Source organism: Siniperca chuatsi, linkage group LG21 (genome assembly GCF_020085105.1).
Source record: "Siniperca chuatsi isolate FFG_IHB_CAS linkage group LG21, ASM2008510v1, whole genome shotgun sequence".
Classification (NCBI taxonomy): Eukaryota; Metazoa; Chordata; class Actinopteri; order Centrarchiformes; family Sinipercidae; genus Siniperca; species Siniperca chuatsi.
Genome location: NC_058062.1, coordinates 5,077,833 through 5,104,785, shown reverse-complemented (window position 1 = coordinate 5,104,785; position 26,953 = coordinate 5,077,833). Strand labels below are relative to the sequence as shown.

Here is a 26,953-nt window from a genome sequence, read left to right as displayed (position 1 = left end):
ATTATACGAACGTCTTGATTAAATTAATGTGTAAGCAGCATTTTGTTGAAGCTGGTTGAGATGAAGCTGATTTTAACTACATATTGCTGAGTAGTATAATTTATAGCAATGCATCATATTTTATAAACTGATCATGTTGTAGCCTATGTGAAATCTGCATCTCTAAAGTAACCTGTGACTACATGTATGGTAGTGAGGTATATGTAGTGGAGTAAAAAGAACAATATTTCCCTGTGAGGTGCAGTGTTGGAATGTAAATGCATTTGCAATGCATACAGTACTTGCAAGTACTCTACTTGAGTACTAATTTGAGGTACTTAGAGTGTTTTCATTCCATGCTACTTGATATTTCTACGCCACTACACTTCAGAGGGAAATATTGTAATTTATACTCTACTACATTTATTTGATCTCTTTAGTTACTTTACTTTTTAGATTAAGATTTTACATATAAAACATATGAAGAGCTTATAAAATATGATAAACTGTTTTGGATTAAACTACCCAACATTATATAAAATAGTTAAAAGTAGCTCCAACTCGACCAACCACAACATTAAATGCTACATACACATGCATGAGTAATAATAATGCAATAATATGGTATATATAGTAGTATAACACTCACAGAAGCCAATTTTTTTGTATTTTGAGTACTTTAAGTACATTTTTCTAATAATACTTATGGACCTTTACTGAAAGATTAATCTAAAATGAAAATCATTATTTGCAGTCTGATACAAAATAGTTAAAAATTAGATCCACCTCAAACAACTGCAACAGTAAAATCCTGCTTTTACATTAATGCATGAGTAATAATCTAATAATATATATCAGTCACAGGGGCCATTTTCTGCATTGAGTACTTTTTAAGTGCATTTTCCTGATTATAGGCCTACTTATATACTTTTACTAAAGTAACATTTTCAGTTCAGAACTTTTACTTGTAACAGTGTATTTTTACAAGCGTGGCATTAGTACTTTTACCTAAGTAAATGGTCTGAATACTTCCCCCACCACTGTTTATGACTTCAATTAAGTGGCAAAAAGCTGCGTTAAGAAAGGTAAATTCCGATTTTCCTATATTTGAGAAGGCAGCATGAGCCTGATCTACGTCACAGCTGGTCCGCCCCACTAATAACATTGTGCGCGCTCCTGCAGAAAGACTTCGGCCGAGTAACAGCGCGTCCCCGCAGCTGCACGGCGCTAATATAAATAGTAATCAGAAATCCCCCTGGGAATAAATCCATGTTGTTACGTACGTATGGACGACGGATATTAAAGCATTTGGGAAAATATGGATCCGACCTTGGAGTACAAGTTTTGCGACTTGTTGGAAACATAAAAGCGGGTTCCGGTGGTGATATTTTTTCTGTCAGGAAGTTTGACGTATTCGGTTGAAGATTATTTCTTACCTTGTTTTGGTTGGGCAAAGTCGTGGCTACAGAAACCGTACGAGAACTCGTACGGTTGAAAAAGACTGCTTTTTTCCACATTAAAGTCAGTTTGGATCTCGCATGAATAACGTTACTTCAGAGTCCGAAGCTCTGTGAAGTGTAAACACCGATGGAGTTTATCCAACTTGGCCTCGCTTGACATAGCAAATCAAGTTTATGTGTATACAAACGTGTGCAGGTAGTATTTTCTTTCTGCCCGTTTCATTTCAGTCAGTTTTTACTGCAAGTGTGAACTCCACTGAATCAAATTCTTTACTTTAGTTAAAGGCCAGATAGGCCTTTGTGTATTCTTATATGATTATGTTTAGATCCATATTCAAGTTACAATGCGATGCAGTTGTATGCAATGCAATCATAAAAGTAAAGATATCTCCAGCCTAAACTATTATAGAGTCCAACCTGGCAACACGGAGAAGGAAAATCTGCAAATTTAGCAGGAAGTTGATCAAAATCACGGAAATCGTACGTTTTTTTCCTCTTTCGAGCTGATTCTCAAATGGATTTCATACAGGCCACACGGTTGTTGCTACACCTTGTTTGGTAGTTTTTGTTCGTATTTAACAAGGTTTTATGGGATGCAACTCCCTGTCCCACAAGCCTGAAAGCGTTGATATCTAGTGTGACCTCTGAAAATGTTTTGGAAATTTAAGTTTTCCAGAGATCCGAGGCTGCAGCGCAGCAGAAGTTTGTGTTTGGGCCACAGCTGGAGCAGTCTGATGTAGGCTTTCCATCGGAACATTTTCTCTGTAAAACTCACAGCTGTCTGATGTGACCGTGTTTGGTTTTACAACTGTGGAAAAAGTATCCGTTTGTGTGAGTGCTTTAATTTTCCGTTGAAGAAGACGAGCCCCTGTTACCTGGGGGGGTCAGCCCCGCCATGGCGCCCCCGCACTCATACACACACACACACACCCCGGTGTGTCGGTCTGACTGAGGGCACCGATGGACGTGAGCAGCGGCTGGACCTACTGCGTCATCTCTGCCGCGAGACACCGGTGACTGGACTCGGCTGCACGCGGGAGACGCCCGGTCTTGTCCTGAGCAAGGTCGTCAAGGCTACAGGTGAGTGTTGTGCACGTGACAGGGATGACAGGTATATGATGAGTGAATTTACGCTGCATTCAAATCATGTGGGAATAATTGTATCCATAAGGGTTGTGCTTGAATGCTGGGGTCATGAGTCCAAGTGTCCTCAATGCAACCCAGGTACCAAAAACAAAGTATGTAAAATGTTTTTTGTTATTTCAAAAAACAATTTCACAACATGAAGGTCTAAAATCCAGGTGGGGAAATACTGAATCCTTTATTTTTTGTCTGCATCAAAGTGGTCAAATTTAAATAGATTGAGAGTCTAAAAATACTGGAATAAGTATATATAATAAATATATTAAGTGTAGAAGGGGTAGTTGCTAAAGCCCCCGAATTCCCATTACAAATACAGAAGACATGAGTTCAGTGTCCTCTATGCTACAGCCCTGCTTGAAAATGTCTTTTATGTCACCTTTCTCATGAGAAACACTTTAAAATGCATTTGATCCGGACTGTCAGGTAGTTATACCCTGTGTGATCACATTCCCTGAGTTTATTTACCTTTGTTTACACATGGTCGGTTGGCTGAGCATGCATTCTCTTTTACAGCACCATCCTGTTTACAGTTGCACATAAAAATATATGATTCAAGAAAACAATTACGAACAGAAAAGAATAAGAAACAAACAGAACACAGAAGTGGTTAAAACAGCCACAAGCTTGTATGGGTAAGTAATTGAGTATGTTTAAAGTGACCAGCTAAGGAGGTATTTTGATTTTTAGATAACATTGCAGAATAGTAAGTGAGACTGGTACACTGACAGCAGGCCTTCTGGTACCCAAAGCATCATTGGAATGAGGTGAGACCATCCAATAAAGAAATACCTACAATCAAGTAGAGAGCTGTTTGTGATCTACAACTTAAGTCTTTTGCTTTAAAATATATAAACTCAAATGTAACACTCACAAAGTGTAGGGCTTTATTTGGCAAGTGTGAAAAAGTTGATCAGAACAACTCAAATCTATAGAAAAATTAAGCAGTTTTTGACCAAATACATTACAGGCATAATCATGCACATACTTGGAGAAGAGATGGAAAATCAGCACATCTGTGTTTACCAGCTGATCATGATTGAAAATATAGGCCAGTTTGACAGCTGTGTTTACAAGCATTACTAATGTCAACAAACCTTCAACAGCACCAGAACATATTAATAACTTAGATCTCGTTGTTGTTTAGTGTTAGGTCATGCACCAAATGAGCAAACAGATCTGCACAAGACAAGTTAGAACCTGTACAAACAGCGAGTCATTGCTTTTATTCATTACATTTTCGTTACTACAGTTATTCCTATGTTACATGAATGCAGCACCAAATGCATGGAAGTACAGTATAAGCAGCTAAGTTGCCAAGGTAGGCAGATTACAAAACCTGATTAGTAGGGGAATAATTTAAAATGAGTGCCGCAGTAGATTGTGAACTCTTGGATGTGTTCATGTGATTGTTTTGTGTTAATAGAAGATAGCAGTGACTCAATGCTTACCTCAGTAGGTGCTTCGATTTCATAACGTCCCTCTAACCCATCAAAATCTCCATGGATTTATATTTTGCATGGTGATGTATTACCTCAGCACTGTACATTTCTGCGGGATATAACCTTTAAATAGATAGATTACTCATCTGTAATGTGAAAATTGTGTGAACCACATGCCACTATAACTCAAAGGGATGAAGTAAAGGTGAGGGGCGACATAATGGAGTGTGCTGAAAAATACTTAGTCTCTCAGCCCATAACACTCACCGTGCCCTACCTCCAACCAGGCCCAGATTTTGATTTCTGCCACACTTATGGCGAGGTGTAAACTTAAGCTCCAGGCTTCAAAAAGTGCCTCCACAAACCTGTGGGTCCACGACACGGAGGTATCTCATTCTTGACTGGCAAATTTGAAATAGGTCGTTCATGTGATACTGTCCTGGGTTGTAATAACCATCTTTCTCTTGATGACAAAAGATAGTTGGCTTTTTGTGGTCAACACCTGTATAAGCTCATGCAGGCATGGACTACAGAAGGCCCTCGTTCTCTTTTATCTTTATTAACTTTTCTTTGACCATTACATATTGTTATCTGAACATGCAGCAGAAGCAGCATTTTAAAAACTCGGACTGTGTGTGCACCTTGAGATTGTACTAAAGTGTATCTTTTTAAATTACTATTTGAATGTATCTGTATGTTTGTATTAAAATACTACAAAGGGCATTTGAAACTTAAGCCAAGGCAAGTACCAGTGACTTGTCGAGATTGCAATATTTAAATGTGGTGGGTTGCCCTGAACCCAAAACACATGTGCACCTGAAACAGGAGAGACATCAGGCCAGGGGATTTTGCTGTGAAGCACTGAGTCCAGACGCATCACTGGCCAGAGACAGACTAAGAACTGTGGCTGGGAAAAACAGTCTCAGACTAAACACCTCTCAAAGCAGACAGAGAAGAGAGGGGGTAGGAAAATCCATGTAAATCCTGCTAGTCCTGGAAATGTGATACAAGGAAAATAAAGCAGGCACAGCTGACTGGACTGGTAGAGCGCAGTCTCCTTCTACATTGAATTCCCTGCATTCCGCTTGGGAAGTAATTAAAATCAGGAGAAGCAGGAGCGAGAAGAGGGTAGCTGGGGGAATGGACAGAGAGGTTAGTTGTTGTGTTGACTACAACAACCCCTTGAGGTGCACAATTTGAGCTTTTATCTCCAGATCCAGCAGCTTTACTGTGATCTTTGGAGAACATTTTCTGGGTAGAGAGGAGATAATGTGATAATGAGTGTTCTGAAATGACTGTACATCTTTGCAACTAGTGGGGGGATTACACAGCTCATAAACTCCATGTTATTTAGTATGGGATCAAATGGCATAAACATGAAGTTCGAAGGGTTGAAGGACAAAAGTCCTTGGCACCAACTCCGTGGGCAGGGGAACATAAGAGTGGCGGAAGCTTGAAAGCAATGTGGCAACGCTCCGCCGACCATAGACGGACATGCCCGGCATTCCTGTGGGTGATTATTACCCAGAAATCCACAGAGTCAATGAGTTGCCTCAGGTGCCGATGCTGCTCATTTCATACATAGTAATAGTTTCCCGCATCCTTCTGTGTCCTGCAGTTCAGAAAAACAGTTGCTACCTCTCCGGTAGGCTCCATCCTCAGACACCGGTTATCCTGGTCTCTGTCCTGTTTTTTGTCACAGTTATATTGCAAATTAAGCTAGTCATTAGTTCTCTAGGCTTACCAGGCACCTAACCACAGAACTAATATATATTTGCTAAGTAAAAGTAAAAGTATATTTCTGGGCAAGGTAAAGCACATGTCAAGGTGAAGCACTAACTGTGTTTATAGTGGACTCTAGTGACTATAGTGGTTTATATCCCTCTCTTTTCCACAACTTTTTAGACCAATGGAAATTACAGATCTGCAATTTGCCTGAAAGGCAAATCTTATTTGTAGTAACAGAAAATCCCTTACCATTATAACTTAGACAGATATACAAGTAAATATATGTATATAGAAATTGGCTCATGATCAGACCAAATATTTAGTTGTCATCCTGCTACACTTACAGTAAAACACATGCTGTGCCCTAACAATGATAGTTATGATTAGAGATGCACCAATCCAGTTCTGTATCTGTGCCGATACTGATCTTATCAAGCGGATCAAGTATCCGCCAGACGTGACAGATCCAGATTCTATACATTTTCTTTATCAATGTCAGTTAAATACATTTAGTCACACTGGGCTGCCAAATCAGCTTTTATCACCACAGCAGTCCCTGGCTTCAAATTACTGTGCATAAAATGATCCCAAGGAGTTTCACGCAGTGAGGTATACAGATTTTAAATGTTTGAAAAACAGAGCTCTGGTATCAGATAGAATTTGGTGTCAGCAGATACCTGAGTTGAGGTAATGGAATCGGGAGAGAAAAAGTCAGATCAGTGCATCCATAGAGATAGTTTATTCAAATCAAGTCTCTGATTTGATGGGTAAGTGATGGTCTTTTGGTTTTGTTACCTGTTTTATGCTTTTGTTAAAAGTGATAAGTCAGTCATATCTGCTTTATCAACCAATATTCATCCATCATCTACTGTAATTGTGAAAACTAATTTTGTGTTTAAGGACCTCAATGTCACAAGAACACAAGAGTCCTTTTGTGTTCTCCTTTGCTGAATTAGTTTAAATTCTATGGTTTATTGGTAAAAATTTGGGGGAAATCCTCTCCACTGAAGGAAATGCCTCAGTTTATAATGCTGTTGACGCCTTGAACAGGGCAGATAATATTGTCCTGTTAACATCTACAATAGAGTTATAACACAGCTGAGTTAGGGTTTTGCAGAGAAGTTTGAAGCTGGTAGATATTAAAATGGCAGAAAACTTCCCATAAAAAACATTCTTCCCATATGAACTATGCCAGACTGATCGCTGCCAATGCAGCTTGAATTTCAGCCGTTTCCAATTGTCATTCTTTCTTATGGGCAAAACACACAACACACATTCTCACATGCACAGCACACTTTCTCATTCACTCAGGCCTTCAGTCAGAGAAATCCTTAGGTCTGTTCTGCAGGCTCAGGTTACATTTTTTACATGCCTGCAAGGAATTATGCAGAAGGGTTTTTGCTGTAAATGAAAATTAGGTTCCTGTTTAGTGTCACATTAAAACACTCTACCATGTAATTTAATTATCTAGATACCATATAATAAGGGTGCAATACAGCCACTTCGTCATGCCAGCCTTCACGTTTCATACTATGATTCCCTTTTTTCTCATGTTTTATGGGCTGAGGTACTTGCACACTGACAAATTTTGTGAGACTGGCTGATAACCTTTGTCATATGTCATCTCCTGTCTGACTCAGTGACTCACATCCTTCTGCTCTGTCTCCAAGCAAAAGAATATTAACAAAAACAGTACCAGCCTCAAATTTTACACTCCTTATTCCTTATAACTAATTGATTTCTGTATTTATCACTACAGGCTGTGGAGGGGTTGGCACAGCAGAGACAAGTTTCTGAAGACTGGTTTGTAGACCACGTACACAAACATCGCCATAATGAGTAAGTCTTCTAAATTCTGGTGTTAGACAGACATTTAAAGCATGGTTTCCTCACAGCATGAGATAAAAGCAGACACACACACTCACACCAAACACCATCCCTGAGGCGAGCTGCTGCAGACACTGTCGGGTGAAGGATTGGTTTTCGGTGTTGTGGAGATGGGGGTCTGGTTCTCTCCACTGCCCCGGGCTGTATGATGTCTGTCCAAGCTACACAAAGAGAATATTTTCTCTTCGTGAGCTAGTCCAGCCAAGGCAGAGCTTGCCCTGAGATCAAATATGGGAATAGGCATATCAAAAACACTGCAGTCCTTCCCTGCCTCTAATACCCTGTCACAGGATAGTCTCCATATGGCTGTAGTTAAAGATGACTGACTAATTGTCTGCACACACCTTTTAGTGCAGAACTAAGTGCAAGTGGGCTCATATCTCTCTTTTTCTGTCATACACGCACACATAGGCCATCCATTTTCCAATCCACACTCTAATTGTGTATTTTTCCCATCCCATTATCCTCTTCAGATGAGAGGCAGGCTCTCCACTCTATAATGAAGGACCTGGTTGCCCTCCAGATGACGCGGCGCCAGCCTGTGTTGTCATATGACAGTGGCAAACCCAAGACACCGTCCCAGGCCAACAGACAGGTGCTGTATAGCTGCATTTCCACAAATTTAATATTTTAGAGGACTGTAAGCCTACAAATGGCTTGGTCATACACCAGGATTTAAACCCAGGAATAATGGAAATGGTGCTGAGTGACAGTGTAATACCTTTGTTATTACCTAGGCTTTACATAAGTCTGAATACTCAGTATCATCCAAATAGCCTTAGAGTTCACTGTGAGCTGTTGCTCAAACATCTTGGTCCAATGCGTAAACAAACATTTATGAAGTTTTGTTCAAATTAAAGTGGTTTCAGTAGTGTAGTTCCAAATAAGCAATGTAGCCATGTGGTTAGAGAGACTCTGAAGCGCAAAACTCAACGCCACAAACATCTCCATGAACAGCCATGCGTTTTGTTTAAGTGTCCCTCAGCAATAAAGGAGGGTCTGCTGAATTAGAATAAAAATCTAAATAAAATTGCTGTAAGTCCTAAATACTTAAGGTGAGAATGAAGCGTGATAAACCTAGCAGGCAGAGAACAGTCTTCTGTCCACAGCATGACTCTTCAACCATCCATTTGCATCACAGTTGCATCACTCTAGGGGAAAACCAAACACATATTTGACACAGATTTGTCTTTAAGTTGTGTTCAGTATAAATGACACTGGATTTAGAAGTCAGGAGGGCCTTAAATGCTGACAAAATAATGTTTTTCCTCATAACTACGGGTCTGTCAACCATAAAATAAAAATTTTGGACCACTGCTATAATAAAGAACTATGTAATTGGGTATCACCCATGCAAGTATATTCTTGTTTCTTACAGTATTTCCCTCCAGCCCACACAGTTAGCTAATTTAGCAAAATTCCAAAGATAGCCACCCACAACTATGCCACTGCTGCATCTGAAATGTATTAAATCCAGTTATTTTCAACTTCTTCTCTAAAAATATATTCTGCTCATGTGGAAAAGTAACCAGTAGCCCACCCACCCTCACTTTCTACCACAGCTGCAGCCACAGAGAATAGTCAAAGTAGACAACTCATGTGCAGTGTAGTGTTTGCTTAAAACCAGAGATTGTCCCCCTGGGAAAGACAGTCTCCACCATTTTCCCACCTGAGTAACTTAGTTTGGGCTTGTTATGTATGGAAGTGGGTTTTCACAAATTATGTAGAAATGGAGGAGGTACAGAGTGACATGTCTTCCCAGCGAATAATCTTTGTATATGGCCAACAGGTAAAGACAGTGCGTGTACAAGTCAGTCTTTCAAGTATTTTCTTTTGGGAAAATTACATCTCTGACAGTTATTACATTAGTACATTTTATTAGTGAGAATTGCCATATATGGTACAATAATTGAAATATCAGCACAGCCATTCTTATTACGCTTTGATGACCTCCTTTGTCCACTCTTTGACCTTCATGTTTCTCTTGTTTCTCAGGATGATGTCAGGATAAAGTTTGAGTTCTCAGGAGAGAGGAGGTGAGTTTGGTTTGGGCTTTTTACATGCATGTTGTCTGTGTTTGTGTGTGTAGGCATTTTGCATACATATGTGAATGTATCTATACACAAGTGAGAGAGAGCATAAACGCAAACACAAAGACACTCATTCAGGCATGATGTTCTTGTCACATGTTTCAGTTCATGAGAAAGAGCACATCTCAGAGTCAAACACACACTCCAGCACTTAATTCAGACTGGTATGTGAGCTGCAGAATGGAAGGGGAAAGGACTGTGGTTAGTCTGTGCCTGCCAGCACAAACCACAAATATGCAAGGTGTACTTAGAGGAATCTGCACACACTAAAAACAGCAGCTTGTGTGGATTTTGCTTGTACGTGTGCATGTAACTCAAAAGCAGTTTCCTTAGCAGCCGGTACAAATCTCTCATAATCTGTCTGTCTATTTGATTTCTTGCTTTTTATGTGTAGGATCCTGATGTTTGGACGGCCTGTGCAGTTCGAGGAAATCCAGCATAAAGTCAAGACTGTCTTTGGCCAGCAGCTAGACCTGCATTATATGAACAATGAGGTAAACTGGAAACTCTTGTGCTGTGTCCCCACTCATTCTGTCCTCAGTAGAAAGGTCCTCGTTTGAGAAGCTGAAACCAGGGAATGTTTGATATTTTTGCTTGAAAAATGAATTAAATTTTAAAACAGTCATCAAAATAGGTGCCAATTTTCATTTTCTTTAATTAATTTATTGATTAAATGTTTGTACATTTTTAAATGTTTCCAAAAGCCTTTGTATGCTTGATTTTGTGTGTGCGTGTGTGTGTGCGTATTTGTTTTGTATTCTGGCAGTTGTCCATCCCTCTGCGAGGTCAGGATGATTTGGACAAGGCAATTGACCTGCTGGATCGAAGCTCCAACACGAAGAGCATCAGGATCCTGCTGCTCACTCAGGAGCACAACAATGTGAGACACACATACACACACAGTGGGTGTGGTCCATTGCACCACTGCCATTTCTTCACCATAGAGCCATGTTGTGAAAAATCTAATTTCCTCATTACGTTTACATCACACTAACTGGCTTGCTGACATGATGCAATTGTTAAATCATGTGTTGAAGCCTTATCTAAACCTCCTGTTCTCCCCTCCTTTTTCCAACTACAGGCCTCCTCTCCCTCCCACCACGTGCCATGTAAGCAGGTGAGGATCAAGTCCTCCCAGTCCACCGGAGACGTTAGCACGGTGTACCAATCCTCCGAGCCCAGGGGGCGCCACCTATCAACTGGTACATGTTTTCAACTGTCATTCAAAGTTCTCTCTAATCCTCTCTCCAACAGGATGGTTCACACATTGATTCAAAGGGGGGACATTGTTTTTGTCAGAAGCCTCAACATTTTGTTGATATTCAGTTATGGGTAGCTGTCATGTCTTCGTGCCATTGCCACTTCTTTTTTACTACCTCGAATTCCCTGTCTCTCGCCTTCTCTCTCGCTCTCTCTCTCTGGCTGTTCTTTCTTTAGCTTCCCCTTTTAGCAATGGGTCAGCTTCCTTTTCCTGTTCACCATCACTAGACGATGCCTGCTGGACAGCAGCCAATCAGATTACAGAATGCTATTAGTGTGGTGGACTAGTGGCCTGATTTAGGATTTTTTCCCCCTGGAGCAGGGGGATGAAGTGGCTGCAGGAGGGCTTGAGAGCTGGACAGCACCAGGCCATAAATACTAAAACCAGCTTTGAGCCTTTGCTCCTTTCAGTCAGAATGGAAGCAATTGGCACTTTCATTTGTTGTTTTCTTTATCTTCATGGCACAAGAGGGAGAGAGGGCCTTGCTGAATATTTTCATTTTTTTGACAGTCTGTGACAACAGTGTCACAAAAGTTACTACATGGATGTGTGTTTGAGTTGTATGAGTGTGGTCCCGACTACAGCATGATTGCTTTTGTGCTGCCTGTACTCCAGGGAAAATAAGCAACAAATCTCAACACAGATGAACATGGCCTATTAGTTTAAAAACTTATGCAAAGCAGATTTTCCAACAATATCATATAATCAACTGATGCCCTCACACACATCGTTGCTGACATTTTCATGCACTTTTCAGTTATCAGGCCTGTGAAGTCCAGATATTGTTTTAAATTCTTATTTTTCATTATTTCTTTTATGCTTATAACTGCTGTCTAATCCCAGGTTCTCAGAACACGGGGCGTAGCTCGCCACCTCCTGGCTACGTGCCTGAACGCCAGCAGAGAATCGCCCGCCAAGGTTCATACACCAGCATAAACAGTGAGGGGGAGTTCATCCCAGAGACCAGCGATCAGTGTGTGAGTCATCACTTCACTATTAATGGGGAAAATCCACCTTTAAAATAGAAATCATATGGTGTGTTGATGATCTTAGACTATTGAGATTTGATCACATAAACAGCTCTTGGGCAATCTGACAGGCAGAGCAACAAGCGGGCACAATCCCAAGAAATTGTTGCAGTCGTGCTCGTCTCACACACACGCCCCCCCCGCTGCCAGAGTTGAATTGTCTTGAACCTTTGTCTAAAATATTCCCTGAAAATATATAGGCCTCATAAACAGGAGGGCTTTCACATGGCAGGGCATCAGCGCAAGACTTTATGTATCAGGTAACGCTATGTATAGTTTTTTGCATAGCTAGGCTATAAAGAAAAAACAGTTGTACCGGCAGGGATACAGTAGTACACAGAAGCCGATTCCCTGGATACCACGCATAGACCATCTGGCGTTTACTCGCAGAGCGCTTGTCTATTCACATGAGGAGCGCAGTGAGACCCCGTGGATCCAAGCAAGTACGCAGGCGGAATGTCTTGTCACGCTCCCCGTGTGAAAAGACCTTTATCCATCTATACATTGCCAGCGTAGCTATAGATGTTGGCTCATGATCCCAAGGTTTTCAAATCTAAATTCTGTTTTAGGATGGATTTTTCTTTCTGAAGCATGTGTACACAAAGCACATGTGTGTACACAAAGCACATGTGCATACACACCCTTCATTTTCCACTGTGCCCTGTACAGGTGCTGGATCCCTGGAGCAGTGCAGAAAACTCTGTCTCTGGAAGCTGCCAATCCCTGGACAGCAACTCAGACAGGTGAGGAGCAAACTCTGCCTGCTCATTTCAAAAGTAACATTGACAGTTAATACTGCCTGCCAGGAACTCACTACTCTACTATACTTTATTATTTTCCCCTTGCGTTTCCATAATTGGGGTTTGCAAAATTGGAGTAACTGTAACATCTTCTATGTAAACACCCAAATACATCTCTCACTCTTCTTCCTTCCTTCTCCTCTCTCATAGCCCCTCACTGAGGAAGTCTCGCATGCACAGAGCCAAGAGTTACCCTGATAATCGGCAGGAGTGCTCAGGTGAGAGCAGCTACAAGAAAAGCTCCTTCCAAACTTCTTTTAAACGATCAGGACACCATGGTGGAGGATTTCTATAGACTTGGGCTGCAAGTTGTGAGAGATGCTTCCAAGTTCATGTTTACAACAAACTCTAAATAAAGTAGATTATGTGAATGTTGTGTGACTCAGTGTGCAATTGAGCTAAACTGTGGTTGAATTACAGAATAATCCTGCTGACCTTTGACCTGTGGATATTTGCTTTCAGACAGGGAGAATCATGTGTATGACAGGGTAGCAGGGAAAGGAGGCACCTATCCTCGTAGGTACCATGTCTCCCTGCATCATAAGGACCACAGTGAAGGTAAAACGATTAGTATCTTATCTCCATTTATCAACTATGTTCCTGGTTTCTTACGCTTTCTCTTTGTACTATTTCCTCCCTTAATCTCTCTTGTTCATCATGTGATATTTAACCTCAGCCAGCCTCTTTCCTGCTCTCCTTCAGGCCGTCGAACATTTCCACGGATTCGTCGCCCCCAGGGGAACCTGTTCACTCTGGTGCCCTCACGCCGGTCGCTCAATGGCAGCGAGGAGAGTCTGGGCAGCTGGCAGCTGGTCGACGCTCAGGGCAGGCTCCGTCCCCAAGATCGTTCTGTCACACATAAGTGTGAGTGTTGATCTAAAAGAACAAAATGTCCTTTATAAAATATACTTCACTTGTTAGAATGACATAAATTATTAAGGCATAAATAGATGATACATTGCAAAGTTCAAGGGATAATACTAATGCTTATTTTTTTCAACCAAAGCTGCTGAAAATCAGAGTAGTAAAATAATAAAAGTAAAAATTGATTACTATGTAAACTGTACCATATGAATTGTTGTGCCTCATTAAAAATGTACATCAATCAGGTTAAAGGAAAGCTTTGACATTTTGGAAAATACAGTTGGTTGCTATCTTACCCCGAATCAGATAAGAAGACAGAAGATAATTTTAACTTTGTGCATCCAATACAGAGCTAGGTCTGTTTAGCCTAGCTTACCACAAAGCCTGGACGCATGGGGAAACTGTTAACTTGTGAGGAAAATGTGTGAAGGGTAAAAGTGAAAATAATGCTTTTGTAATTCTGTAAAGACATTTGACTTTTTCATGTTACTGTTTCTTTTCTGTTGTATGTAAGATGTTGTATATTTTATGTAAAACATAAATGAACAGCTGAGTGTGTTTATTTTTATTTTTTTCAGCCCCCAGCGCTCCGGTGACGTGGCGGCGGGGGAAGCTTCTGGGCCAGGGAGCATTTGGTCGGGTTTACCTGTGTTATGATGTGGATACTGGGAGGGAGCTGGCTGCCAAGCAAGTCCAGTTTGATCCTGAGAGTCCTGAGACCAGCAAGGTGAGACACTAACATGGATAGTTCAACTTTTCATGTTTTCACAGAGACAGAATGCTTGGTTGTCTTGTCTCTTCCTCTTTTCTCTTTCTGGTACTGGTGAGAACATTTCCACTATTGCTTATGGCATGCTACCTCTTGTTACAGCTTCAGTTGCAAAAAATATTTGCTTTGCTGACAATGCATGTACATTTAGACAGCTTTTCTACCCCTGGTTGCACATTAAAAATTCAGTTGTTTTTGTTAGGAAATGGCATCATTTGCTCTTTACTCTTACAATATATCTCATAAATGCCAACACTACCGTCTTTTGTAAAAGACATAATACAATTATGTTGTGCATGTTAATCTGTTCAGACCATTATGCTGTAACGCAGGTAGTTAGCATAACGGATGAGCATTTAATTAATTAATCACCTATCTTAAAAACATATCTGCTTACATTTTATGGTCTTAGGTCAGGAGTTAAGCCACAAAAATTTAATTTTATCCCATGACAGAAATAATATAATCAATCTGAAGGAAAGAAATTCAAAGACTGAAGAAGTGCAATGTATTGAAGAGATTTTCTTTCCTCCCTCAACCCCCCTCTTTCCCATTTTAATGTCTTTTCCTGTCTTCCAAAGAGAAAACATGCACTGTCACTTCCTGTGTCTGAAAGGAGCCGAGTGTTATGGGGGGAGCGGTGGTGGTGAGGGATGATGGTTCAGCATTGCCTTGGCCTCCCATCACCCCTTCACACTCCCACCCCCCAGCTTGTAGCAGATGTGAATCACTTTGTTGTTTCTATTAAACTGGCTTCTGTGTTGGGACTTGGGGATTACTTTGTGCATCTCTGACTTCCCTTTCTCTCTCTATCTGTCTCTGTCTCTGTTGTGACCTCATTCTCTGAAGTAAACATAGGAACTTCTTTTGGGGAACTGCTATTGGCTTTCATTTACTCTCTGCTTTAGGTTTCACCTTTGGCAGACTTCACATTAAGTAATAAATCATTGTGTGTCATCCCTGTGTTTATGGTTACATTTGTTTGTCATCAGTGGTAACACATATCACAGCCTGCGAGTAGCCGCCATATCTGAAAAATGCATTTGGTTTTCAAATGAAAACAGTAAATCAACAATGATGCATTGTTCAGAAATGAGAATTTGAATTTTCAGTGTGTAATTTCCCTACTTGTCATTGTTTCTGTACAGGAGGTTAGCGCTTTGGAGTGTGAGATCCAATTGCTGAAAAATCTGCATCACGAGCGCATTGTTCAGTACTATGGCTGTCTGAGAGACCACAATGAGAAGACCCTCACTATTTTTATGGAGTACATGCCGGGGGTGAGTCCCAGCTACTTCAATGTCACAGCTTCAACCAGGGCTCAGAGCAATGGTTGTTTTTGCAAGTAGAAACCTACAAATCAGTTCCATAAACTCAGTGTTTGTGTTCAGTCTAATTGCATCTAACATTATGATGCAAGGCAGTTATAATTTAAACTCAGGCAACTAAGCCAGTCACATAAGAGCATGAAATAAAGAGGGGAGAAAAGCAAACAAAGGACAACATTCAGTTCGCTGAACTTTTTGAATTGATATTAAGTTGGTGATATAAATAATTTTAGGCAAGTGACGGGCGTGTTTCCTCTATTGCCACCTGAAATTATGCCCAAGGTTTATAAAGTGAAGTACCTATGGCTCTTTTTAATCGCAGGAACTTTTCTAGGAACCTTTTTAGGAACTCAGGAAATTTCAGTTTTAGTTCTTGTGCCATAGTTGTGTAGCCAACTTCCTGAGTCTAAAAAGTAGCGAGATAAAGAGACAGTGGAAGATGAAGTTTCTAAAGCAGAAAAAGAAGCAGAAAAAACACTCAGCACTGACGTTGTGCAGTCAGCCAGTAGTCAGCTAGTTTTTCTGAAGTCCTGGGGTCCACAAATGACTAATCATAGAGTGGATCAACGCTACTTTGTCTCTGCGTTTCTGGCCTTTTTATCTCCCTTTCCATCTTTGCATGTCTTCCAATATCAATTCAGGCGTCACATAAATTTGCTAAATAACATTGTTTTTTAATCTTTTATCAGTCTAATTTGCCTAATCACTGTAGTTCTTCAGATGCCCTGAAGATAGATTTAGTTTTTGAGTTTAGTTCCTGGGACTCCTGAGATTCTGGGACTATTTGGTCAAAATTCTCCAATACATTGCCTATGCTTTGAATGCATCACAAAAATCTTTCAGGTGCCAGATTTTAGCTTGGCTCCTGTACTCCCTATGTTCCTGGCTCAGACCCTGGGTGATGGGGTAGATTGGTGGCCTTAAACCCTGGATGTGTTCAGTCTGCGTGTTGTTGTATTGGTGTCTTTAGGCTACAGAGTGTAAAGCGTGTGCTTTCTTCCTATCAGGGTTCAGTCAAAGACCAGCTAAAGGCCTATGGGGCACTGACAGAAAATGTGACCCGGAAGTACACAAGACAGATCCTGGAGGGCATGTCCTATCTGCACAGCAACATGATCGTACACAGGGACATCAAAGGTAGTCCTGTCAATCTAGTATTATATTGTAATACACTAGATAAATGTTTGGACAGTGTTTTAATATATAGATGTTTGTGTTTCACAGCGTGTGGAAGGTGATTGGTGAGATAAATATTTACATTCATGTCAACTCTGGCTCTCAGGTGCCAACATCCTGCGGGATTCAGCGGGTAATGTGAAGCTCGGCGATTTTGGTGCCAGCAAGAGGCTCCAGACCATCTGCATGTCTGGCACCGGCATCCACTCTGTGACCGGCACCCCCTACTGGATGAGCCCGGAGGTGATCAGTGGAGAGGGCTACGGCAGGAAGGCTGATGTCTGGTAAGACCAGGAGATACACAGCAGTGTGGCTTAAACTTTGATTCTAGTTTATCAAGAAAGTGTTTTTAGGGATAGATGTCATGCTTGAGCTGAATAACTATTAGTTGAGAAGGTTTCTAAAGTGAAATTATTGCTAGGAGCATCCAGATTTTAAAGAAGTTTTTGCCTTCTTTAGCAAACTCAGAGGTTATTTGATAATAAGATGCCGACATCTCAATAGTGTATTAATACATATTGACACATAGTTTGAGTTACTGGAAGAATGTATGCCTTAATCACCTAGTGGAAGCTGTAGAACAGATTTTAAAAATGTATCAACTATGACACTAAATAATAGAGATACTGTATATTCAAAAGAGCATTTAAATGGATTCCTTTTGACTTATACTTTTTGATTTGTAATGGGATTTAGAAGTAAACTACTGTAAATACTCTGATAATCTAGTGTTACAAACAATGGAGAATGTTTTGCTTTAGGGCAATATAGCTGCTAATACTGCTGGAGTGAAACACTGACTGACAAACATGCACAAACACAGACATTATGGCTTTTTACATCTGAAGTATAAATAACAATTTCATAGAAATGAGCAACACTTGCAGTGTGTTTTTTACCATCTGCTTTACAGGACATTTCCTAGTAAAAAGTGTTTAGTTTGAAATAGGGACAAAGGTTACGTACATGTACTGACTGGGTAGAAATACCTTCAATCAACAAGATTATTTTGAGTAGGATCCCAAGTCACCAGGGGCTGACATGTGAATGTGTGAAAAAAGGAAAAATAACATGTCTTACTCTTAAAGTGGCACAATCTTTGTGCTCTCAAAGGGAAAACTGTTTAATGAATGTAGCCCAGTTCCAACACACTCCCACACACAGAGCAGACAACATTCCCTTATGCAATCTGATTGTGTGGTGACCTACCAGGCGAGTGATGTGATTGGCTGAAGGCCAGTCAGACAGGTCTTAACAGAGGTTGGTATGTTCCAGGTTCTCAGCCCAGGCTGGAGGGGGAGTAATGCTCCCAGGAGGGCTTGTACCTCCCAAGCAGGTGGAGGAGGCCCTCTGCAGCCAGCGAGTGTAAAGGTTTACACTCAAAACATTCCTTTTAAGTATTAGTGTCGAGCAGCTGACACATAATATGTGGTATTTATTTCAATTTATGTGATTCCACTGCAGATTAAACTAAAAACAATCATGCATTTCTTTTACAGGAGCCTTGGTTGTACGGTGGTGGAGATGCTGACAGAAAAGCCTCCATGGGCTGAATATGAGGCCATGGCGGCCATATTCAAGATCGCTACCCAGCCCACCAACCCACTGCTGCCCTCACACACCTCCGACCAGGCACGGGACTTCATGAGCTGCATTTTTGTGGAGGCCAAACACAGGCCCAGTGCTGAGGAGCTGCTCAGACATCCCTTTTCCCAGATTCTGTGCTGAAACCTGCCTGGTTTCTGAACTTTAACCGCAGTGTAGCACAGTAGCCTCAGCAGTATCATTAGCTTCCTTGGAACCCGTCCATGGCAGAAATCCGGACATGGAACTGGTCTAGAAGTCAGTGTTAAACCCACCGAGCCTCTGCCACCGTTCATGTGCTTCAAGAAGATTTTGTCTCCTCTCTCACAAATCCAAATAACAGACAAAATAGTTTGACAAAAGCAGTCAACAATGCCTTGAAAACCAATGCCAGTACATGCTCTTACAAGAGTCACCACCAGGGGGAAACAAATCACAGATTAAGTATCTGGTGGGCTGCTGATCCTTCTCAGATACAAACACGCACACACTCCAAATGATGCACTCCAAAGGCGACATCATTCAAGTCATACACCAGTTGTGTCTTCATAAAGTATCCTCTCCTGTGTTTACATTCACTTGTTGGGTTATGAGAAATGCCAGGAAGCCCTAAAGCGTTTGACATTTAGCTGAGAACCTTTTAAAAGCTACAGCAGGCCTAAAGCTCAAGTTTGCCCAGCAGATGTTGAACACCACTGGTGCACAACAGTGTTAATTGGACAGGATTGTTCTCTTTTTTCCTACTTTATCTGGTCTTGTTTTAAACAAAGAAAACTCCACCCTTAAACTATAATTCTGTTAAAAGCTATTTAAGCTATTTGTGATGCACTTTGCATTTCTGACTACATGTTTGTGTAGACTGGGTGAAACACAGATGAAGTGATGTCACATCTAGATATGTGTGGAGTAGTTACACTGGAGTTTAATAGAAGAACAATGTTCAGCTGTTGAAAACATCAATATTGAACACACCAAACTATACTGTGGTTCCAGCCCTTCAGAATTAAGATATCCTTTAATATGGCTCAGAAATCTTACAGGTATAAATTAATGATAAGAGCCAAATACACATATTTCTCCATTGACAGTACCCTCAATAGACCCTCGATGCACAGCAGCTACTAGCCCCAGTTGGAGCCTCTTGTGTATTACTGTTACATTCAAATCACAGTGGCAAACATCTGTTTCTCTGAAAAATAACTACCCGGTGAAAACTCAGAAGGTCATTTAACAACACTGTTACTGCTGTTCTGAGGGTATTTCCAAAATGTTTAAGACTCTTCTAACCGTCTGGAACCATCTGGAAAAAATATTCAGTGTCTTGCACAATAAAAATGATTTTTAACATGTTTCTCAAGTTGCAACTATAGACAGATTTAAGACAATTTTTTTTTTTCAAATTTGGTTAACAGGTACTATCCAGTTACTATCTTTGTTTGGATTTGTAAACAGAGACCCAACTTGGGAAACTGGTCAAAAATTATTTTGTTGTAATGTTTTAATATTTTTCTTGTGTTGTACAAAAAGAGTAAGAACATATGTAATTTCCAGCTACCTGGATAGAAAATACAGTCACTTGAGAAACAGTTTAAAAATCTTTTTATATATACATTATATAGTGAAGCAAACCAAATATGTTTTCATCCTGATGGTTAGAAGAGTTTTTGAGGGCTCTGGAAATACCTTCAGAGCAGTGGTAAGTTGTGTTGAATGACCTTCTGGGTTGTAGAAAAGGTTTCAGTTGTAGTCATCTGGACACTGTTTTCAGAATCAAGACGTTTCGGCTCCCATCCGGAAGTCATTCTCAATTGTGAAAAATGGTCTGAGAACTCAGAAAATTCTGAATAAATACCCGGTAATTTAAAGATTACCGGTTATTTATTTTTCAGAGAAACGAATGCTCAGCTCTGACTTGAATGTAATTGTAATACACGAGAGGCACAAACTGATGCTATGCAGCTACAATACCTGATTTTAAGTCAGGTAATTTTTATTTTTCTCCACAGAAAAAAAAACTCTCCCTCCACTATCATTATCACTATTGCTGTCCTTCTACCTGTGAAACTAACCAGTTGAGTCTGGGGCTGCCTAAATGTATTTGGAGAAAATAAGAGAATCAGTACATTTCAGTACATTGTAGGAATTTGAATCAAATAATCTACTCATATAAAGTATGAGGATGACATGACTGTGTAAGAGGAGCTGAGGGTGGATTTTTCTGTTTAAAATTACTTTTCCCAGTCTTGTTCTACCTTTAGCCTTAATGTGACTTATCTTTCTACCAACCAGCATCCTCTTGTAGCTCTTCAGTATCGCAGGTGTTCTCAGCAGACAAAGTGCCAAAAAGAGGCCGATAAAATATTATGCTATGGACATGGTATTAATTATATGTGAAAGTGAAGCAAACAATGCTTTTTATGGTTTGAAGATACAAACTAAAGGCCTTAATGTGGAAGTGATTTCTGTTGCCTAAGATCTTACAGTTCATGTGTGTCAGTTCAAGCCTTAGCTTAAGGATACATTTAAATCAGATGCACTTTTATGTAAAATGAATGTTGTGGGGTTTTTGTTCTCTTTACCAAATTTGATTTTGTTTGGTTTTTTTTACTTCAAATGTGAATTGTTTCATTTTTATTTATATCCCCATGTCCAATCCAATTAGATTTTATAAGCAAATATATATGTATAAATATATTTTTTATATTTAGACTATGTCAAATCTAATGATACTTTGAGGGCTTTGTGTTGTTCAAAGTAAATCATTGAAAGCAGCTGGTTTTGCAGACATTACAGAATTGGGGTTTATAAATGAAAAATGGGTGGAAAACGAACTCTGGCTGCCTGGTTCTTGTTCCAGCTCAAAAAAACTTTCCACACGTCCTTAGCTATACATTTAGATGACAGTATTACCTGACAGGTTACGGAAACTTTGCATCGTTTGGCCATACTACTTTGACACATCGATGAGGTCTCATGAATGAAACCTTTAAGGCTTAAACTGCTGGGAGTATTTTTTGTGTGATCTCATTGTTACTGAAATGTAATTAAAGGGTGTGTGTGAGCCAAAGACGAGCAGGATCGGAGCCAGTGCTGAATTTCAGAGCTCGCTTTTCAACCCAGATGACGACTTTGTTCATCCCAGGGTTCAGACAAGGAGTCCAGTATTGAATGATTTTCTGGGCAAAAGGTTTGCTGCTGAGAACTTTCTATGGGGCTGCTACAGACAAAAGGCAGCTAAAATGTTTGGTAATGAAAAGACAGTGAGATAAAGAACCCTGTGGTAAGCAAATGAATACAAACTAGTTGTTTAGAGATCTATATATGTAAATGTATGATTATGTATCATGACAGGACTTGCAGTGCAAAGTCTAATGTATCAAATTTATTTTACAGCAAGAAAATAGTATGTTCAATGACAGTGTTTATATATATATATATATATATATATATATATATATATATATATATATATATATATATATATATATATATATATATATAAACATATATGTTTATATATATATGTATATATATATATGTGTGTGTGTATGTATATGTATATATGTATATGTTTATAAATATGTGTGTATATATATATATGCGTGTATATATATATATATATATATGCGTGTATATATATATATATATATATATATATATATATATATATATAATCATATGCGCCCTCTCTCCAAAACAAATAAATTGTTTTTAAAAATTGTGTCAGATTGTGACTTGTCCAGAAAGACTGAGTCCAGTAAATGAATGAATACAGGAGACTGAACTCATTGTTGGCAGTAAGGAGCTACTTGATAGATGCCTTCGTTTTTCCTCTCCCTCTCTCTCTCTTTCCCTCATTTTGTTTCTTCCTCTATTTTTGCTCTTTTTCTCATCTCATGAGGAAAAACAGGAGGCAGACACAGGAAGGAGAAATTTCCACAACCGTGTCTGGCTCTGAGATGGGAGAACAGATTGTATTGAACAAAGGGCCTTTTTCGTGGCACAGAGATGCATTGCTTTTGACAAGTTTGGTTTTTATTGCCTTAATGAATTGATTCATTCTAGTTTGCCCTCTTTTTTTCACAGTACACAAGGAAAGGTTCAAGCCTTGTAACTGATAAGATTTTAGTAGTATCAGTATAGAGGGAAAACAAAAAGGTCACTTTGGAGTATTTTTCTGTTCGATCTTCTATTTATTTTCATGAGGAGCTGCTCTGGTCATGCACCCTCTTTGTTTTCTCATATATGGATGGAAAGGGTTTTTTTCTCAAATGAATCATATCCACTCTACCTAGTAAAAGAGTTCTTGGAAAGCAGAATTAGATTGTCAAAGAAAATATACCCAGCGTGCCAGAGACAATTACAATGGTCTAGTTTTATAATGTCCCTTATATTGAGCCAGAACAGAGGAAGCTGGTAGCTGTTTAACATTCAAGGTCATTGTGAATGTCTTTGTCTTCCTCTGCTTCCCTCTTGCTCTTTAATCCTTAGATGTTATATGTCAGAAAGAGCAGGATTTGTTTGCTTTATCCTGAATTTGACATATTGGGTTTCTGTTAAACATGAAATATCAGCTACCTCAATGTGGAATATGATTTTTGTGGCATGGCTCCACCACTTTGGTCCAGATGGAAATATCTCAAAAACTATTGGATGGATTGCCATGAAATTTGGTACAGACGTTCACGGTCCTCAGAGGACAGAGGATGGCCTCTAGCGCCATCATCAGGTCAGAATTGTAATTTGTCCAATACTTTGGTTTTTGGGTGTACTTTGTGTTAAATGCCAATTAGCAAATGTTAGTATGCTAATGTGCTAAACTAAGATGATGAGCATGGTAAACATAAAACATCTGTATGTTATCATTGTCATTTTGAGCATATTAGCATGCTGATGTTAGCATTTAGCTCAAAGCATCACTGTGCCTAGGTACAGCCTCACAGAGCAGCTAGCATGGCTGTAGACTCTTAGTCTTGTATTATGATATCCTCTCATTTCTGGCATATGATGTCAAATTTCAAGATTGATGATTATCAGTAAGTGTATCAACATTGAAACACCCATATGGTTTGAATAAAAGTTTACAGTCTGAGTTTGTATCTGAGTGCTGTGCTTGTTATGTGATGTGTTTGTGTGGTATGCAGTTCTCTCTGTGTGGTATATTTGAGCCCCCAGCATTCCTGCTGACAGGCAGACTGGAGCTTCGGGCCTGAACCGGCTCTCCGACGGCCCTCTTTGTGGCTGCGCTCTGTTTGGGCCCAATGATGCTGAGTCATATAGCCAGCTTGTCTGTCCCAGTTAAGCCCCCCTGATTTTCCTCACAGCTCATTCCCATGAGGCCTTGCTGGTTCAGTATCACCCAAGCATTTAGCTGTGTTGTTTTTTGCGTGAAAGTCAGTTTCCCAGGAAGGGTTTCATCTTAGATTTAGGTTTAAATTAAACCAGATTAACTCAAAACGGCCTTCTTAGACAAGATTTGGAATAGTCCTAGATTTAGTCCTGACTCAACTGAACAAGGGTCCTGGAGTAAGATAACCATTAATCCAGGACTAGATGAAGGTTTAAACATAGTCTCTTACTGACATGAGGAACCTGCTTAATGATTTTGCTGAAATTATGCCGTTTCCAAGATCATTTGCTCACCTTCAAGGAACAGAAGGGATCATTTCACTGCTGGATCCCAGACTTGCATCTGTTTCTCAAAGAGGAAAGCCTGCAATGCTTTCTCTCCAAATGCTGATCAGTTAAAGGTTTTTGGCATCAAGGTTTTTGTTAAGGTGTTCTTTTTTCTGCTTCCATTGTTTTGTCTGTTTTTACTTCTCCTATATTAGCAATTAGCCTCAGGCCATTACAATGAGCACATATTCACACTGAGGACTAACACAGGTGGTTGAAATTAATCTTGTTTCATTTAGTACAGGAATTCATGGTAAAGAAGTAACAAATCGAAGTTTGAGATGTGTTTCAGTAAGTCAATGTTTAAACCAAGGGTTACTATTCTAGATTAAGGCCTGCTCCTCATTTAATTTACACCCTGTCTGGGAAACAGGGCCTTGATGTAGTGATGAAGGTGGGGCTGAGACAGTCGTATTTTCAGCTCGTTAGTCAGGATTCAATTTGGAATGTGGCCACGTACATTCAGCCATCAGTGAGGTTGAGTGATGGTAGCGGAGAGGTTCACACTGGGGATTCTGGGTGTAAAATGCCAGAGCACAAAGCAAGTGTTGACTATTACGCAGTCAAACTTAGCTGGCAGCCATGTTTCCTTGGCCTGAGATCAGTCTGAGTCCAGCAGCATTAAGATTCTGCCCCTCACCCTTTTTCCTTGTAGGTCCTGCAAATGAAATGGTCTCCTCATGTCTGACACATGAATCAGCTGTTTGACTTGGCCCTTTAGTGACTCCAGCAGCAGGGAGGGAGGAGAGGGAGAGGTCTGCACCACCCCTTTCTTCTCACTCTGTGGATGTTTAATCTTCGGGACATATTACCTCAGTGACCAGATCTGAGGCAACGGCCGTGATTGTCTAAAAAATCCAGAGAGCTGAAACAATTCATGTCACCTTAATGATGCACCACGGCATTAATCCTTAGCGATGGAGCCTTTTAAATCAACAAATCTCTGCCAGACTTACAGTGTGCCATCTCATTTAACCTCTATTAACAGAGACCAATTGGAATTCAAGACACTGTGTTGTTGTTTTTCTTCCTTAATAGCAACAACACCCAGTAGCCAGATAGTAGAGTCATATAGGGCTTTATTCACTGTCTTAGTACCACTGGTTTCCACTCCCTGTGATTTTATGACCCAGTAACAAAGAGGTCCTGTATGTCCCATTGCTGTTGTGGTTTTATTACCTATAGCAACACCACAGTTAAATGAATATACCACTGTTTCTACAAGTTTTATCTTCTTAACAAAAAGTAAGAAAATGAAAGAGTTGAAAAATAAAATTATGTTATAATTTATAATAATGTTTTAATTAATTTTATTAACTGATTGGACAAAAAATAAGTTTTGCTTTTTCTTCTGAACTGATCATAAAGAAAAAGTATAAAGCTTTATATTTATTTTGACACTCAGACACTGTCTGAGAACCTCTGTCTACTTTAAAATGTAGTCAGACTATACAGTATTTGTAGTAAATATAGATAAAAGATATTGTTTTTAAAAACATCATTGCTGTGACAGTGTTTTGTGTCTAATACCTTAATGCCTTAATTCTTCTTGTCTTCAGGGATGTACACTTGGAGACTGGAGAGCAGGCAGTCAGTCACAATCTCATCTCCACAAATCACGTCCACTTCAAAAAGAAGTCAGAAAAAGATCAGCTGAAGTGCTCTGACATAGCCGGCCCTGTGGTTGTCAAGGTAATAGATGAAAATGGTTTTGTAACTCAGCCTCTGTTAGTGCTCTTGGAGTCCAGATTAGGTCTGCACTCCCCACTCTCTCCCTCCCTATATCCCATCCCTCTTCGCCTCTACCATCCATCTGTCTTTGGAGCCAACAGGATGTCTAATAACCCGAATATAGTGAATACCCGAGTCCTACAGTCTTACTGGAGCCTTGGCTACAATCTATCCCTGCTATAATAAATGTGTGCATGTGCTGCTGCAGCATGAGGGTCACCCAATTGCAGATGTACAGTTATGTGTAATGTTGTTTTGTCATGTTGCCAAGATCATTTCAAAATACACACTTTTTTGGTGATTGTAGCTAGGAGCATGGCCATTTTTAAATCACCCCTGTGTTCCTGGTCACTGGCTCTGGTGCATTTTTGATGACACTTTGGTGTACACTATGTTACATGGTGCTAAGTGGCACATGCTTCATTTTGTGTACAAAATTCTTTGCATGCCATGACATTAAAGATTGTAAATTGCGTTATGTGTCACAATATCAGCCTGATTCTTGCCATTTTTCCTCTCCCAGCCTGTTCATTTGCCTGCATACACTCCATTGTCATTTCAGATGCTGCCACTCCCTCCTGACCTGCAATAATTCCTGTTCCTGCCATTCCCCATCACCTGACTGCCACACCCACCTGCTCAGCTGTTCCCACTTCCCTCATTACCCATGGCGTATTTATACTGGCCCATTTCCACTTGCCAGATCATCTTATGTGTTTCTTACTAAGTGGTTCAGCAATTTCAGCTACCTGCCTATTACCCACCAGTTTGACCTCCTGCCTGTACTTTGGACTTTTGCCTTTTTGCCTACCCATTGCCTGGTTAAGTTTGCCTTTCCTCGTTTGCCTGCCTGGTTTCTTGACTTCTGCCTGTTTGTTGACACTGAGTAAAGACAAACTTATATTTATCTGCATCGTATCTGGGTCATGCTTTTGGGTCCAAACCTGCATTTTCTGAGTCGTCACATTATGTGCAAACACACTTTAGTTTGGTCAAGTCATATTTAACAG

General features: G+C 40.1%; 1 protein-coding gene across 2 annotated transcripts; it reads left to right on the top strand.

Annotated features, from left to right (window-relative positions):
- Nucleotides 1-1,146: 1,146 nt before the first annotated feature.
- Nucleotides 1,147-23,367, top strand: map3k3 (mitogen-activated protein kinase kinase kinase 3). 2 transcript variants are annotated; one of them, XM_044181776.1, is made up of 17 exons: nt 1,147-2,519; nt 7,509-7,588; nt 8,110-8,231; nt 9,632-9,672; nt 10,121-10,220; nt 10,493-10,606; nt 10,808-10,928; nt 11,831-11,964; nt 12,685-12,758; nt 12,966-13,033; nt 13,278-13,373; nt 13,518-13,679; nt 14,258-14,406; nt 15,597-15,728; nt 16,784-16,913; nt 17,059-17,236; nt 18,452-23,366. In XM_044181776.1, exons 2-17 carry the CDS (start codon nt 7,585-7,587, stop codon nt 18,678-18,680), a joined length of 1,854 nt encoding a protein of 617 aa, XP_044037711.1. In that variant the 5' UTR covers nt 1,147-2,519; nt 7,509-7,584; the 3' UTR covers nt 18,681-23,366. The 2 variants fall into 2 exon arrangements, with proteins under 2 accessions (XP_044037711.1, XP_044037710.1); XM_044181775.1 differs by having other exon boundaries at nt 13,278-13,679; nt 18,452-23,367.
- The last annotated feature ends 3,586 nt before the right edge of the window (nt 23,368-26,953 follow it).

Excerpts from the sequence above, each read along its gene's own strand:
- map3k3 (XM_044181775.1), top strand. Across the intron at positions 13,034-13,277 it reads TAATCGGCAGGAGTGCTCAG|ACAGGGAGAATCATGTGTAT; the intron begins GTGAGAGCAGCT and ends ATTTGCTTTCAG. Across the intron at positions 16,914-17,058 it reads CGTACACAGGGACATCAAAG|GTGCCAACATCCTGCGGGAT; the intron begins GTAGTCCTGTCA and ends TCTGGCTCTCAG.